General features: G+C 42.6%; 2 protein-coding genes across 3 annotated transcripts in view; one reads left to right on the top strand and one right to left on the bottom strand.

The window, feature by feature from the left end:
- dlc1 (DLC1 Rho GTPase activating protein) overlaps positions 1-660 on the bottom strand; it is a 65,788-nt gene extending 65,128 nt beyond the window's left edge. For both annotated transcript variants that reach the window (XM_057035800.1, XM_057035801.1), the window contains exon 1: positions 49-660. In XM_057035800.1, coding sequence (XP_056891780.1) covers positions 49-118 — 70 coding nt within the window. In that variant the 5' untranslated portion in view covers positions 119-660. The remainder of the gene's footprint in view (positions 1-48) is intronic.
- A 4,014-nt stretch (positions 661-4,674) lies between these two features.
- Positions 4,675-13,101, top strand: slc44a1a (solute carrier family 44 member 1a). Its single transcript, XM_057035960.1, has 16 exons — positions 4,675-5,141; positions 5,241-5,327; positions 5,693-5,835; positions 6,243-6,379; positions 6,534-6,627; positions 6,970-7,139; positions 7,295-7,384; positions 7,460-7,602; positions 7,964-8,150; positions 11,120-11,288; positions 11,371-11,527; positions 11,647-11,730; positions 11,809-11,946; positions 12,018-12,254; positions 12,573-12,676; positions 12,748-13,101. The coding sequence occupies exons 1-15, from the start codon at positions 5,118-5,120 to the stop codon at positions 12,651-12,653; spliced, it is 1,941 nt and encodes a 646-aa protein (XP_056891940.1). The 5' UTR covers positions 4,675-5,117; the 3' UTR covers positions 12,654-12,676; positions 12,748-13,101.
- The last annotated feature ends 1,891 nt before the right edge of the window (positions 13,102-14,992 follow it).

The raw sequence follows: 14,992 nt of genomic DNA, 5'->3' as shown, positions 1-14,992 counted from the left end.
CCTTAAGCATTAAACACTATGTGTTTAGTTTAAACGTGCAGTTTTTACCTTTTGTTCTCTCAATAGAACATCTTGACGGTGCCAAGTTCCAGATCACCCCACTGGCAGGAACATTCATCTAGCTTTTACTGAATCATAGCAGCTTATTTAAAATTACTCCACGCAGTTGTTCCTTTTAATGCTAGAGTACCAAAGCAAAAATGGACTCCCCAGTTCCTTTTCAGACATTCCAAGACTGAATACGAATTTCCTTCGTGCAGATTCGCCAGCGAATCTCTTTTTCCAACCTAATCTGGTCCATATGATGAGAACTCCAGATGAAGGTCCACCCCTTATAGATACCTGAAGTTAACTCTTCTCTCATGGATTGCTGTACATCCAAACTTTAAAATCCATCTCTTTCCAAGTGACTTGACCTATATTTAGGAGCTCTCAGTCCTGGTCTTGTAAGCCACCTGGTTCTGAAGTCCATTCATAAGCTGCATTAAAAAGCACCGAGACCTCCAAAGCCACGGGAAACGCTGAGGAACAGAAAAAAGTCCATTGGCAACTTCCATCTTGATCACATTATGGGCTTCGCTGACGCTGAATGCCGCAGAGTCAGGGTGGAGGAAGAGGGGCAGGGTTTTCTTTCCCCCACTCCACCTCTGCTTCTCGCACTTATGTCCTTTTTCTCATCAGGCCTCCTCCCTACTGGTTTTGACAGCGAGTCTGTGTCACATCTCAGAAGCCCCATCCCCCGTCTCCCAACCCAGCCAGCTCACTGTACGCATGTGTTCATTACATCCTCCTCCACTCCAAGTCCTGTACTTTTTTTCTGTCTGTCTGTCTGTTGTTCTTCGGGTTGACGGTGGACCAATTCGGACCAACCTGCCGACCACCAGTTGGTTTTGGTTTGCAACAGAGCACCTGCCTTTGTGCTAACGTAACACTTTATCCGGAGTTTAACTGCTTAAAACAAACATAAAAAAGCTACAAAGGAAGTTCTGCTAACCTGAGATGAGTTTGTAGGTAAATATCATTAACTGTCAGTAATTCATTACCCATATGTAGATTCCTACCAGCTGCTTTCTTGCAAATGAACACTGAAATGAAATACACAAGGACTAGAAGGAAGCTCCCACTCTAGTCCTATAAATCTAGTCCTGTGTTTGTACTCAAGAAGACCTCTGTGTACCACGTCACATGCATGCTGCAGTTGTGCTGCAGAGCTTTTCAGAGGAAGAAGCCTCCACGTGGATATCTGATGATTGAACAACACAAAGCCCGACTCAGGCTTCCCACATTCAACATGGGCTCATAGTTTAAAAAGCAAAGAGTCCTCCTGAAAATAACATATGTGAGGCTACGAAGCAATAACCAAGGCTCTGAATGTGTGTTTGGATGTTGACTGCAAAAATTATAACAATGTATAATTCCATTATTTTAACAGCAGACTAATTGCTAATGTAAACAAATTAGCATTGCTAACATATGGATCAGCCATGAGGATACTCAAGATTCCAAATCATAATCAGGTTTTATTATCAATGTAAATATTTGCTTCTCATTGTGAACAAGTTAGAAAAGCAAAGTGGTCACTGAAGCAGACAGCTAAATGTGATTTCAATGGCAAAAGCATCTATATGATGGATGTGACAGGGATATGTTTGGCCATTTTGAGAAGGGATCATTGCTGTCCTGCAGAAAAGCTTCAACTATTTTCATGGTGGTGCAGCATCATTGGTCACATGAAGCAAGTGGCTGCAGACATGAAAGATCTATTTATGCTTCACTCTGAATTCCTGGCTGTTCACCCTCGGCTGCCGAAGTGGAGCGACCATGGCCCAAAGGAAGTAGCCTCACATTCCGCAATGATATGATTTATTATTGGAAAAAATGGGCCACTTTAAATCGTGAGCATTTAAAAACACAGTGTTGTTGGTAAATGTAGGTGATGCTTGTGGAAAAATGTCCTCCTGTTCTCCATTTAGAGTTCCTGGAAACACAAAGGCTGCCTTCAGAGAACTTTTGCACCAGTTTAACAACTCCTGTAAGAAAGCCTTCAGCTGTACCTGACTGGCAGTTGTGAGAGTTTGGAATGAGGTTTTTACTTCCACAAAAAGAAGCGTTTATATTAATTTGAAGATCTAAAAATAACTGGACAACACAAAAATCTATATGATCATTTTGTTTCTGGTTAATAGCTCCTAAATAAGCTCCACAGCCACATTATAACAAGCTAAAGTGTTCCAACATGAGCTTATATTTTCCTCAATTTAGGAAAAAAAAATCTGTATCAGTTCTTCTTCTTCTTTTAAGGCATCTTAAATTATCTGGGGATTTTCTTCTCCTTTGCTTATGTGGGTTTAAATGCAAACATAAATAAATAAATAAAAATCACCGTGGGAGAGACCAAACACTGTTTTCAGTGGGACTATTAATCGTGGGAACAGGAAACGCTTATTATTGAACATACATCCCCCAATAACCCGCGCATGGAGCGAGCTTTTTACAGTAATTCACTTCTTTAATTTTGTGTGTGTGTGTGTGTGTGTGTGTGTGTGTGCGTTGTGCGTGTGTTTACGTGTGTGTGAAGGTAGTTTTTTGTGTGCAAACACATCTGGCCAGAAATTTCATAGAGATCCATTATGTAAGTGCAGTTAATAAACAACAAACACAACACCACAGTAAAGTAGAGCAGGCCCACCTTATCTTGTCTGTTTGTTGATGACTACCGTACACTTCTGAGGACGTGTGGATTTTTAACCCACCTGGGGTGAATGGGTGATGATTTGGACCTAACCACACTTTAAAGTTGAAGTGACCTGGACTCCTCTTGGATTACTCAAAGGAACCCTCTTGCTCCCAGCTTTGTGAAGCTCTGTCTCCCATCCATGACTTCCTACCTGTGTGACTCTGGATTCTCCATTAAGACTAAAGCCATGAAACAGACTCTGAGAGTGAAGCCTTCCGCCCATTCCACCTGTGGATCCTGAATCTCCAACCGCCCTGCCAGGACACCTTGGACAGACAAGTGTCTTGGTCTGTCTAGCAGCGGGTCAGGACCAGGTGCTACTGCACAGTCCTGCAATGCACCTTGAAGATGACCTCACATTGTTGGAGGACCAGAGAACCTTAGAGGCCCTCACAACACCAACTTCCATCCTACCATTGTGGTCCAGTTACAGCAAGCTAACACCACCACTCTATAGACGCACAACATACTGTATCTTTATTCTTCAGCCTTGCAAGCATCAATATATTCCTTATAGCTTGTATATTCTTATCTCTGCAGTCACAAGAATTCATGCTGAAGCAGCATTTTGATAAGAAATTTGTTGTGAAACTGAAAACTGACTCACTTCTAACCAGACATTGTGTTCATGTGTGTGGAAAAGAACAAACACAAACCAAACAGGTGTTGTTAAAGCTCTATTTGCCCTGTTATAACGGCGTGTTTCTCTGTTACTGAGAACAGATGTGCACTTTATTTATCCTCTCGTCTTATTTACAATTGAGCCAGAACTTGTGAAAGCCAGAAGAATGACGTACTACATCCCCCCACCAAGGATTCTGTTGAACATGTGCTGCGCTGGCATTGTCTCTTCCAGTAAATGTGTTGTCCTTGGACACTGTTGCCACAGCAGTTTCAGGAGGAAGTTCGTGAGAGTTGAGAGAAGACTGACCGGGAGCAATTTCATCATTAGATACAACTTGTAAACAGTTTAGTTTGTGTTGTGCCCTCGGTCCTCTTTCCTTTAGTAAAGAAACCTGTTTGTTTGTCTGGAACAATGTTGTTATATGGATTATATTCAAAACCTAAAGCTCTGGGAATTGTGCAGCAGTTCTGAATGCAGCAGACAATGAAACAATTTAACATTTACTTTCCCTTACTGTCGTCTACATCACATAAAAAAAGCTTTTATCATGAAATAGGCACCAGGATGAAAACCAGGTAAATTATTCAGCACCCCCACTCACAAAGGGAGCATAAAGGTTGTACAAAAGAATAAAAAATATAAAAGCAACTTCAGGAAGTTGTGATAGAAATGGAAAAGGAAAAAATGTAATAATGCAATTACACAATCACTGTCTCCAAATTCTGGTGGGTGAACCTGGCAGGAGACCTTTTGGTTACAGAGGGTGCAGAGTTTCCACTCAGATGACTCTCAGCTGAAGGAAAACTGCTGAAATATATAAAAGAAATTGTTCTAATACTGCAACAAAATCATGCTTCTGTCCATTTGACCTGCTGTCCTCATCAGCTTTAGTTACTAGATACTGGGAACTAAAGTTTATTTCTAGTAACCCACTGTGGAAGAGACCTGCGGACCAGTGACCATGGCTGCTGGGTGTTGGCATACAGGCGAAACAGGCTGTTACCCAGGGCGCCACCTGCCCCCAATAATAACGCACGCATTTCCTGAAAATGTCATTCAAATCTGAATTCCTCAAATCTGAATTATTTTATTCACAGACAGAAAGTCGGATTGATAAACAGGCAGGCAGGCAGGCAGGCAGGCAGGCAGGCAGGCAGGCAGGCAGGCAGGCAGACAGACAGACAGACAGACAGACTGACTGACTGACTGACTGACTGACTGACTGACTGACTGACCAAAAAGATAAAGTTTGGTTCACGCTCCTTCAGCATTACTGCTATATTTCAGTAGAGGGCGCGACACCCCCATAGGCCACTGTGCTGCTTTCAGGCAAATTGTAACTTTCCCAGTTCTCGCTGTTCCTCTGCAACTTTGAGTTGGAATTTTAAAGGTCATGAAGATAAAACGAGCATTGGTATAGTTCTAAATTACTCGCTGCTACCAGTTCATATCGTCGTCTACATTTTACAAACTGCGACAAAAAAATGGATCTGTTTGTTGTTTTTGATTAACGCTAAAAGCGCCGTGAGAAATTCTTCTTCCCGGAGACTTCCGCGTTCACCTGCGGCTGAAGGGTGTGAATGTGATTAGATTTGATCAGGTTTCGAAGCTAATCTGTGACTTTCGTGGCGTTGTTACCGATTTCAATTCGACTGACGGGAACATGGGAAATAACTGAACCGAGAAAGCGTCCAAACAAACTAACGTCGCGAAAAGTTTTGTTTTCAACAAAGTAGTAAAACGTGTTTTCCGAGGATGGGATGTTGTAACAGCAGAGAGGTAAGGAATGTTCAATATGGCGAAGAGGAATTCTGTTTCATGTCTTTGGCAGTTGATCGTCAGTCTTTATACTATGGATTATTATTGCTGCCTCGGCAGATCAAACGCGATTGGAAACCGCTGGAGGAGCGTAGTTGCACGGACATCCCATGGCTCATCATCTTCGTCTTGTTCTGCATTGGCATGGTATACTGCTACACTCCGGTTTAATTTACAGCACCAATAACTAAAGTTAACTTTTAACGGCGGGCCGATGTTGCTAGTCTGTCATAAATATATTAAATCTTATATTTATAGGGCCCATGTAGAAAATCTATTATATTACATTTAGCTGAAAAACATTTACATTACATTGCATGTTATAATGGTAAAACAGTTGTTTTTCAGACATTTAATATAAGTTCAGCACACTGACTATTATCAACCATCTACATTATCCGTTCCAGACACGTTTACAGTAGCTCATGAAATCAGTCAGCCAAATTCAAGACATTGTTTTAGCTTTTGTATGTGTAGAAAGGTGCTGGTTGAAATTTTGGGTTTGTCTGCAGGCGTGTGTGTGTGGATATCCCATCGCTACAGGAGCGGCCTCCAGACTCGTCTCAGGATATGACAGTTATGGCAACACCTGCGGGCGGAATAACACAAAGATCAATGGTGTGACCCTCAGTGGTCGTGACATGCGGCTCAACAAGTGAGTGAAGGTTACAGATGGAGATGGAGGGTCTGTAGTTGCTGCGTTTTCTCTGGGGAATTTTAATTTTTCATCATTATGGGGTTTTTCTACCCGGCTACACAGACAGATTTGTTTTTGATTGTGTTCTTATAGTAATCTTTGGGTAAATCTCAGGACATCCCCGCATCTGTTGTTCTGCGTTAGCATGCGGCCCAGTTCTACTGAAACAATGCCACAGGCTTATTTGATGGGCCCACTGACGTGGAGGCTTAGAATAAATTGGGTTTCTGCTACAAAGGCGGGTCTGTGTAGCAGAGTAGCAACTGTCACCATCTTCCACTTTCAGCCCAGGCCCAAAGCTCCATCCAGCTCACAACATGATAACCCTGATGAGACCACTTATTCACTATAGAATCTCCCCCCAGGTATGTCTTCTTTCTGGAACCCTGCAATCTTGACATAATCAATCGGAAGGTCTTATCCATCGCTCTGTGCGTCTCCAAATGTCCCACAGTTGAGCTGAAAGATTACAAAGACTTGACACAGTTTGCTCTCAAAAATGGTGAGAAGTTCCTTTGTTGCAGTAACTCATTTAGAGACGTTCATTCTCAGTCACTCATATTTGGATGCAATGTCAGATTTCATCATTCAAACATTTTGGGCTCATTTATTTCCATACCAACCTGTATAAACTATATTCTTTCTTTGTTTTACAGGATCTCAGCTTTGCTCTTATGATATTCCTCCAACAAGATACTCGAGCCACTGGGAGAGATCCAGTAAATGTCCTAAGCTCCCAGTCCCACCAAGGTAGTCGACAGAACTGTTGAGACACGATGTGTGTCTGTAGTTCTTGTTACTGTTATTGCTTTTACACTGACATGATTTGGCCCCTTGTGAGGGTAGTTGCTACCCCTTTACTAGATTTATTTAATTTATTCTAAAGAAAATTACCTTAATATTTGGGGGGGCATATAAACCCACTTTATAGGCAGTAAATCTGGTTGCATCAAACAGCAAGTTGAGTCTAATCGCACTAATTGTGTAAAGACGCTGGAACTTCATGGGTTCAAATATTTCTGGAGTAGGTGCAGTTCTGACTTCTGCTCAAAGGGCTGTCTTTACTTCCAAGACCCTGTTGTGTGTTTGCAGTAAGTCCATCTCGCTGTTTAATCGCTGTATTCCAGTGGACGTCACCTGCTATGCCGAGTTCACACAGGAATTGGTGACGTTCGTCAGTGACAACAATGTCCTCCGCCGGGTCATTGCCGGCGTGATGGCCAGCAAGGAGATTATCATGGCTCTGTGCTTGCTGGCTTTAGGTAGGGATCAAGTGTCATCTGGTTTACATTCATGTATCTGTCTGAAAATGTTTTTTCTTAACCTGGAAAATTCTCTAGGTTTTTGTGCCTTTAGGGTGAGTCCACAAGTTTCCAGCATGTTTTCACAAGATTAATGGTAAAACATTTTCTTTCAGTTCTGTCTTTGATCATGATGGTTGTCATTCGTTACATCTCCAAAGTGCTGGTGTGGATTTTGACGATTCTGGTGATCATTGGCTCGATAGGTAACCTTCAAAAGGAGCATGCTTCTTGAATGTAATGTTTGTGTGTTTATGAATGACTGCTGTGATGCTCTACAGGGGGGACTGGAGTTCTCTGGTGGCTTTACGTGGACCACAGAAATGCTCTGGATAACAACAGCTTGTCGATCTTTGGTAAAGAAGTGGTGTCCGATAATGTCAAGGCCCTGCTTGGATGTGCCATAGTTGCAACAATATTCACGGTGTGTCCCAAGCCAAGAGTTATATCCTGTGTATATTGGCATGTTTTGGCAGCATCACTAAAATTTTGGTCCTCAGGAGGTTCTTTCCTCAGTTCAGACATCTGGTCACTTTGCTTGAAACCTTGGAAATGTTATTACAACAAAACAGTTTTTAATCTTAAGGAATTTGTAGTTTTACACTATGAAAAAATAATTTGTACCAAGGTTTGAGCCTGTTTGTACCTAAGTCTGTGAGGAAATGTAGAGAATCTCTTGTAGTTGTCTTCCTCTTGCTGGCGACCCAGAGAGGACAGATTGTGACTGGAGGCTCTGCTTGAATTAAGCTGTGACACCAGTTAATAGTTTTTGTCTGCTCCTCTAGGTCATTCTCCTGATTGTGATGTTCATTTTGAGGAAGCGTGTGGCTCTCACCATTGCCTTATTCCATGTGGCTGGTAAAGTCTTCATCAAACTTCCTCTGCTGGTCGTACAGCCACTGTGGACCTTAATTTGCCTCATGCTCTTCTGGGCTTATTGGTTAATGGTGCTTCTCTTCTTGGGAGTTTCAGGTGAGGATTGAGGCTCCAGTAGCCATACCCCTAATGAAGTTTTCCCAAATCATTTAAGAGTTGTTTATTTTAGGTTATATCCATTCAAATGTGAGTTCAGTATGGTACTGGACCAATGCTGGGCCCTTTTGACCAGGACTGTGTTGTCAGCCCAGAGAGAGATGCCGGGGAACTTGATAGACCAGATCTTCTTTACATGTTTGGTGTTTATGTAGAGATGGCAGGATCACGCTCTTCTGAGAGCGAATTTGTGTGGAAACTGTTTGTAGACGTGAATTTACGTGAATCTTGCACATTTTAGTAGCTCACATTTGTTTGAAGCTACTAACAAAATCTACACAAGCTTTCAACCGTGTGGAGCGGAGCGGAGCGGGAGAGAAGAGGAGAGGAGAGGAGAGGAGGAGGAGAGGAGAGGAGAGGGAGGAGAGGAGAGGAGAGGAGAGGATTGAGGAGAGGAGAGGAGAGGAGAGGAGAGGAGAGGACGAGAGAGGAGAGGAGAGGAGAGGAGAGGAGGAGGAGAGGAGAGGAGAGGAGCTTTCTCTCCTCTGATTCTCTTCTCTTCAGTTTCTCTCAACCTTCTCTTCTCTTCTCTTTCGGAGAGGGCGGAGTTCGAGCGAGCGGAGCGGAGCCATGACCCAGTGGGGTGACACAGGCCTGTCAGGTGATCATGTTTCTGGACCCTGGCAGCCTTGGCCTATAACATCATGGCTAAGATGTGACCTAATGATTAGACGACCCCCTAAGTATGATAATCTGTCTGTCTATGATAGTAACTGGAACTACAGAATTAGTAGCAATAAGCTTTTTCAAAAAGGTAGGTTTTAAGTCTGATCTTAAAAGTAGAGATGGAGTCAGCCTCCTGTACCTGGACAGGGAGCTGGTTCCATAGCAGGGGGGCCTGGTAGCTAAATGCTCGGCCCCCATTCTACTCCTAGAGACTCTGGGAACCACAAGTAGACCAGCATTCTGAGAGCGGAGTGGTCTATTGGGCTGGTAAGGTATCACTAGCTCCTCCAACATAAATAATGCTTGTCACTATTGAAAATTAGAATTGTAATTCATATTGTGCTCTCTTATGTAAATATTAAGCAAATGCCTTTGAAAAATGTGATATAGGCATATCCTAAACATGACAAATGATTAGAAATATGACATTTATTTAGTTAAATTACTGTGATTGGCATTAGGTTTAAGATCCAGATTATGTTTATGAATGTGAATTCTGCATACAAAACCGCTGATGGCTGTTGTTCGTATCACTTTTTAGAAATGTTAGATAGTTCTACATTCCGACAGGTATCACTGATTTAGATTAGGCTATGTGAATTACACAAAATAGAACATTGCTTGTTTTCATATTTCTACTTCAATCTAGAGAGGAAATTGCCCAAATTGTTTGGGACTGTTCAATCTAGACTAAATTGATCACTAAGGTATCTGTAATTTTTCAGAATGTAGTCTATTGTGACACATCATTTTTTACCTTACCATCTGGGGTCACTGTCTCCATCAGGGATGACTCCTGACAAAGCGCTCTCACTAATAATTCCTGCTATGCGCTGGTCTGTATTTGACAGTGAGCCTCCTCCTGTGGCAGATATATTTTTTCTGTGCACACAAATACATTTTTTGGCCTCTGTTTTTATATGAAACCACTAAATCGGGGACGTCAATGAACACCTCCTTTTATGGTCATTGCCAATTCATGGGCGGAGATTTATGCGCACTTTAAGTTTTCAAGTTTAACAGGCTCGGGGGTGGGGGGAGCACGACTATCTGCATGTCTGAGGTTGTATTACACATGATCCACAACTTCTTCCCTCTAGCTGGGCATCAGATGTGCAGATGTTATAAAGTCCCTGAGAATAATAATAATGATATAGGCAAATAAAGCTAATAATCAGGGTGGGCCCGCTGGTGTCTGAGAGAGCTGAGCTCACCTTTTGTCTCTAGACAGCAGTAAAGATGACAGCAGTTGCTGTCTGACATCAGACAAAATGAGCTCCAGGTCAGATCCAGTTTTTGTTCGTTAGTGCTGCTGTTACCACAATCAGACAATGAATGAATGAACACATGCATGAATGAATGCATGACTGATGTCTTTTTGAACAACACACAACTGCTCTTTATGAATCTGCCATAATTATCTTCTTGATTCTTGGTGTCTGTGCTAACCCTAGTTACTAGAATCCATCTTCCTGGGAGTGTTTCCATACTAGTAAAATGTCAAGTCCGTCTCCTGTTGCTCTTGCAGCATGAATAAACTCCCACATTTGAGTTCTAATGCCAGTCTTGTAATGTGGGAGGATGGAACCAAAGCGTTTTTGTCCTCTGCTCTTGTCTCGTTGCATGACTTTGAACTGAAGGACCCCACTTTGATGAAATATTTCTGTTTCTTTCACGGCAGTGATTCAAACACAGTGAAAGCTTTCTTTATTAAGTTGGTGATATTTGTGAGTTCAGAAACAAGTCTATTAATCCCAGTGTAAATTGAGGCCAAACTGCAAGTTCATGTTTCCAGTTCAGAACAGACTTGAACACAAATGGCAGCTTTTGGAACTAAGAAACAGGAAATAGTTGTGACCTGAATGTAGAAGATCCAGTCGGCTTCAGGTTTAGCCTGTTCTTAAACTGATCCTTAACAAGTGGAAGTTCTGTCCATCTGGGACGTCATGTACCCGCTGCTTATTGTGCAAATGAGCTGCCCCCTGGTCACAATGATTTCAAGGGCAGTTGTGGAGCACCTTTAGTTTAGGTCAGGGAATTATATGGCTCTCTTAGTTTGATCCTGGGAGCACTGATATCAGTCAGACTAATATGTTTAGCTGCACTTCACTTGGATTAAGGCAGTATTTTTTTTTAAAACTTTTATCTGGTTGCATTTTTGTGGGGCCAAACAGCAGATCTCAAGTTCTGAAGAGGGTGAAATTCTTCTGACTGTTTTGCCTGCTTCTTGTTTGTCCACACAGGGGCCCCTGTGAAGAACCCCTCCACAGGGGTGGTGGAGTATGTAATGGAAGGGCCTCCTCAGTATTTGGTGTGGTACCACGCAGTGGGACTCATCTGGATCACAGAATTCATCTTTGCCTTCCAGCAGATGACCATAGCTGGAGCCGTGGTTACCTACTACTTCACTAGGTGAATCCTAGCCCAACGTGCTGCCATCTTGACCATGTTTCAGATTTTAGGCTGCATTCATCCTCTCTGCTTGTTTCTGAAGGAATAAATCCCAGCTGCCGGCTACTCCCATCCTCTCCTCTGTTGCTCGCACCATCCTCTACCACCTGGGAACTTTGGCTAAAGGCTCCTTTATCATCACACTTGTTAAGATCCCCCGACTCATCCTCACATACATCCACAACCAACTCAAAGGAAAGGTGGGCTGTATAGAAATATAACCTCTTCCCCCTGGTCTCTGGATCATCTGCACTGATTTATGGTATAATTGGTCCTTTTTTAAAGCAGTTTATAACCTTAATTTCTCTGCCTCTACCAGGAGAATGCCTGTGCTCGTTGTTTGTTGAAAGGTTGCATCTGTTGTTTGTGGTGTCTTGAGAAGTGTCTTAAATACTTAAATCAGGTAAGTGACTTTAAGGAGATGAGAAAGCTACGTGGTTGCATGTGTTTATGTGTACATGTCCAATTTGGATGATTTCAGAATGCTTACACTGCAACAGCCATCAACAGCACCAGTTTTTGCACTTCTGCCCGTGACGCTTTACTCATCCTAGTGGAAAATGCCCTGCGAGTGTCCGCAATCAACACTGTGGGCGACTTTGTCCTCTTTTTGGCAAAGGTATTTCACAGCTTCACAACACAAACACTAAAAGCTCCGAACGCTGTGAACCTTAACCTGGACTTTCTCAGGTGCTCGTGGTCTCCTGCACAGCGTTTGCTGGCGTCCTGGCTCTGAACTACCAGAAGGACTACACGGTGTGGGTCCTGCCCCTCCTCATCGTATTACTCTTCGCCTTCCTGGTGGCCCACTGCTTCCTGTCTGTCTTTGAAAATGTGGTCGACGTTCTCTTTCTTTGCTTCGCTGTGGACACAAAGTACAATGACGGCAGCCCTGGACGCGAGTTCTACATGGACAAAGCCTTAATGGTGAGAGACTAGTGAACACGAATGAATCAGGTCTTAGAACTATTTATGTCTCCCTTTCTCATATTCTCATAAAACAAAATTTTGTACAGAACTGTCATCACCAACAGCTATTTTTCTGTTAATCATCAACCATTAAATTAACTTCTCTCACCAGTCTTGGACAAACATCAATTAAAAAAACTTTAGAGTTGCCTTCTCTTAATTCCATAATTAGTTATTCCTGCCAGTTTTACACATGCAATGACAACTGCTGATGACTGAAGTTTGCTTTAGAATAAAGGGGATATAATTTATTTCTTCTTCTTTTTTCCTCCTCAGGAGTATGTAGAGAATAGTAAGAAAAACAAATATATGGCAGGTAATGAAGGTGACCAGGAGATGAAGTCCATGTCCAACTAAGGGGGAATGCTGTCTCTACACTGGTAAGTGTACATTTTAATCACATCATTGTATCATGTACAGTATTTAATTTAATACTTTTGTTTCTTTACAGGTAACTGGAAGTTATTTCTTTGCTTGGCCAAACACTGGGGCGAAAACTGTCTAGCCATTAAAACAAGGCTCCATCAAAGGAAATAACAGGTCATTACAAAACTGTATTAGTGTAGATTTCATTATTTTACCTTGTACATTTTTATGCCAATAATATAAGAAAGTGTCATAGGAGCACATATTGGTTGTTGTTTTTAACATGTTTTTTTCAACATTAGTTCTCTATTTGAACTATTTAACATTTTGTTTTTACTTCATCTATATTTAACATCAGTAGCTAACTCTCAGGGGTGTTTGTTTTATTGACCAAATGTTTTACTTCAATGAATAAAAATACTTGAAAAACTTGAAAAAATATTCCTCTGTCTCTGTCTAAATGCATACCCGCTGCTATTTCACAGTGCATTATCTAATTATAGCCACCGGGGGGCGACATTTGCGTTTTTTCAGATCATTGTGAGCGATGACGATGATGGTATTAGTTTCTGTTGCACCTCACAAATAAACATTGGGTAATTTGAATGCATGCAAATGGCACCTGAGCACCTAAGACTGCTTGTCTTGTCATTCTCATTCTAGGCTGCTCTCAGCCTGTGCTCCTTTACAATGTTGCTGTTGCCTGTTGCCCTCATGACATTTGAATACAAAGTTAAATGAATAGGTTCTCTAAGATCTCATGAGTCAACATAAATACTAAAGAATATTAAAAAGTGGTGACGCTGACACTTAACGGCCTGCAGGTACGCCCATAATCCACAAATGCCTAGGTTATTGCCTCATCACTTCCAGTTTCCTTCTAGTCCAACGCTGAAGTGACGGAAATTAAGCCACTTATCAGTAAGATCAGTTAGACTGGTGTGAAAGCTTTCCCAGCATGATGCCATCGTGCTCCATAAGACTCAACAATCCAGGGGAAACACCTGGACAGCTGCTGGGAACTTAAATGCTAGTCTATTATTATTAGTAGTGATAGTATACTGCTCACAAAAATTACAGGAGCACTTTAAAGAAACACATTAGATACATCAGATCTCAATATGAAGTTGGATATCTATACAAATAATGACAGGGCAGTGTTTTAGGAACAAAAGGATGCCAAGTCTTTTAATGGAAATAAAAGTTTTCAGCCTACAGAGGGTTAAATTGTGTAGACACCATAAAATCTGAGTGAAATGATGATGTGGCAGGCTAGTCCATTTTTTCCAAAACTTAATTTCTGCAACTCAAAATGCTTTTCAGTATCTTGTGTGGCCCCCACGAGCTTGTATGCATGCTTGACAACATCGCGGCATGCTCCTAATGAGACGAGGGATGGTGTCTGGCATTTCCTCCCAGATCTGTGTGAGGGCATCCCTGAGCTGTTGTACAGTCTGAGGAGCAACCTGGCAGCGTCTAATGGACCGAAACATAATGTCCCAGAGATGTTCTATTGGGTTTAAGTCAGGGGATCGTAAAGGCCACTCAATTGTTTCAATTCCTTCATCCTCCAGGTACTGCCTGCATACTCTTGCCACGTGAGGCCGCGCATTGTCGTGCATTAGGAAGAAACCAGGACCTACTGCACCAGCGTAGGGTCTGACAATGGGTTCAAGGATTTCATCTCGATACCTTATGGCAGTCAGAGCACCATTTCCTAGGCAATAGAGGTCTGTGCGTCCCTCCATGGATATGCCTCCCCAGACCATCACTGACCCACCACCAAACCTGTCATGTTGAACGACGTTGCAGGCAGCATAATGTTCTCCTTGTCTTCTCCAGACTCTTTCACGTCTATCACAGGTGCTCAGGGTGAACCTGCTCTCGTCTGTGAAAAGTACAGGGCGCCAGTGGCGGACTTGCCAATTCTGGTGTTTTTGAGCCAATGCCAGTCGAGCTCCACGGTGCTGGGCAGTGAGCACAGGGCCCACTACAGGACGTCGGGCCCTCAGGCCACCTTCATGAAGTCTGTTCCTGATTGTTTGGGTAGAGACATTCACACCAGTGGCCCTCTGGAGGTCATTCTGTAAGGCACGAGCAGTGCTCAGCCTGTTCCGCCTTGCACAAAGGATTGAGGTTGAGGTTGAGGACCTTCTACGGCCCTGTCCAGCTCTCCAAGAATAACCACCAGTCTCCTGAAATCTCCTCCATGTTCTGGAGATTGTGCTGGGAGACACATTAAACCTTCTTGCTGCAGCACGTGTGGATGTGCCATCCTGGAGAAGTTGGACAGCCTGTGCAACTTCTGTAGGGTTAAGGAATCGCCTCAT

This window comes from Takifugu flavidus, chromosome 6 (assembly GCF_003711565.1).
Source record: "Takifugu flavidus isolate HTHZ2018 chromosome 6, ASM371156v2, whole genome shotgun sequence".
NCBI classification, from domain to species: Eukaryota; Metazoa; Chordata; class Actinopteri; order Tetraodontiformes; family Tetraodontidae; genus Takifugu; species Takifugu flavidus.
Note: the sequence above shows the minus strand (reverse complement) of the source record. Positions and strands in the feature narration are given on the sequence as shown.